This window comes from Taudactylus pleione, unplaced genomic scaffold, assembly GCF_031769625.1.
Source record: "Taudactylus pleione unplaced genomic scaffold, aTauple2 ptg000109l, whole genome shotgun sequence".
NCBI classification, from domain to species: Eukaryota; Metazoa; Chordata; class Amphibia; order Anura; family Myobatrachidae; genus Taudactylus; species Taudactylus pleione.
In genome coordinates this window covers 10,734,170-10,736,382 of record NW_028284511.1, presented here as the reverse complement: position 1 = coordinate 10,736,382, position 2,213 = coordinate 10,734,170, and the positions used below count along the sequence as shown (strand labels likewise).

Here is a 2,213-nt window from a genome sequence, read left to right as displayed (position 1 = left end):
AATTATGTAATGGAAACATTCTGAGTCGCATGCACTGCCGATGTCAGATGCAGTGGAGTGAGATTTTGCTATTGCGCATGTGTCCGTCGCCCCACGCTTGCATCCCAATTGCATCCATACAGAGTTGCAGTTGCAATTTCAGATGCACACATAGAGAACTGTACTGAAAATGAAGTGGGCGTTCCTAGCCGGTGACAGGGAGGTTGCTTAGCGCACGCACAGAGACGGTCCCTCTTATAGTAGTGTCGCGGCGGTGTCAGTGAAAGTTGTTGGTGTGTGCAAATGCTCAACTGCTCACACAGGAGGCCATAATCGGACAAAAAAACTATACCTACTATAGGGTTGGTGCAAGTTTTGATGGTGTGACCAATGGTGCCAATCAGTATTTCAGCCTCTTCAGACGCTTATAGTGGGCATCTCAATCCTTGCACATTTATATGCACAGAAGTACACCAGGGAAGGGAATTGTACTGGCATTTGTATAAAGTTGCGGACAGGAGATCGCCAATAGTCACAGACATGGACGTGGCTGTGTCCATCTCAGAATGGCCTCTTTCTCTTTCTAATAATAGTTTTGGTTTTAACGACACATTTTTTTTAACCAAAGTGTCTACTTCATATGGGATCATATAAACCATCTTATAATATTAATTAAAATGTCTTCAAAATAAAAGCACATACAGCATTTTTTATTTAGGTACTAAGTGTGTTGTTATTATATACATATTCTCTATATTTGTTTTTCCAACAGTGATGAAAATTGTGACGGGCATCCAGTAATTGAAATACTGCTCCAGTGTTTCTACTTAAATAAATGGAGGTTTCATGGAATAAAGTGTCTATGAAGAAGTGTTTTATGATATGTATTGCACAGTTGTGCCTATCAGCCATTTTGTTTACACTCTATAACAATGTAGGTCGCTCCGCAATAATTGATGGAATTGAATATGTGGAAACTATGCCGGAACCAGCTGAACCTACTCGAATCATCCTGTTATGGACTTGGCCATTTAATTATAAATTTCCCCTTAATAAATGTCCATCATTCCTTAGTATCAGTGGATGCCTCTATACAGTTAACATAACATTGTTTTCTTCCGCCGATGCGGTTGTTATCCATCACAGGAACGTTTGCCAATCTCAAGAACAACTTCCCCAGATGCCAAGACCACCAAATCAGTACTGGGTATGGTTTAACAAGGAGTCTCCATCTAACAGTCCAAACTTACACTTTATGGACAATCTCATCAATCTGACCATGTCCTACAGGGCTGACTCTGATATTTTCTCACCATATGGCTGGTTGGAGGAAAATAAAGAAGAAGCAAACTTCACTATCCCTCCAAAGACTAAGCTGGTGGCCTGGGCTATCAGTAACTGGAAACCAAACTCTAGGAGGGTGCGCTATTATGAGCAGCTTAAGAATTTTTTATCTGTGGACATATATGGAAGACAGCATAAACCTCTACCCAGAACTGAACATCAACAAACACTTTCCAAGTACAAATTTTATCTGGCGTTTGAGAACTCAATTCATGAAGACTACATTACTGAGAAACTATGGAAAAATGCCTTCACATTTGGTAATGTACCAATTGTTATGGGCCCCTCTCGTGAAAACTATGAACGTTTCATTCCCAAAGACTCGTTTATTCATGTAGATGACTTTTCCACAGCCCAGGAGCTGGCTACCTATATTTTAAAGTTAGACAGTGATGACAAAGCCTACCAGCAATATTTCCACTGGAGGTCCAGACTTCATCCTGTTTTAGGTACTGGTTGGCCGAATTCTTACTGTAGAGTATGCAGAGCAATAAAAGAAGCCCCTAAACATAAGACTATTGCACAACTTGGAGACTGGTACAAATGAGTTAAGGGCATATTTATCTATATTATTTTTACTAAAATAATGCGAAAACAAGTGTTTACACACCCGTTTCACATTATTTTAGTATCAATTAAATGTGGGAAAGGGCATTCGGAGGAGAATTTACAAAATTCTCTTCCAAGCCCATAAATTTGCAATTTGTTTAGTAAGCTAATCGTATGTCCCATACTTGTAATTGATAATGTGATCTGCCAAAATTGACCAAACTTAAATTGTAAAAAAATAGTGGAGGGAGTCCTGTGATAATAACACTATCTTCAGATGGCATTATTATGGCTTCCCTTCTGTTTCCCCTACTCCACCTCTGCTTTAACAGCCAGAACAG

General features: G+C 39.6%; 1 protein-coding gene across 1 annotated transcript; it reads left to right on the top strand.

Moving 5' to 3' along the window:
• The first annotated feature begins 814 nt into the window (after positions 1-814).
• LOC148525262 (4-galactosyl-N-acetylglucosaminide 3-alpha-L-fucosyltransferase FUT5-like) lies at positions 815-1,870 on the top strand. The gene has a single exon (XM_088471061.1). It carries the CDS (start codon positions 815-817, stop codon positions 1,868-1,870), a length of 1,056 nt encoding a protein of 351 aa, XP_088327187.1.
• Positions 1,871-2,213: the final 343 nt, after the last annotated feature.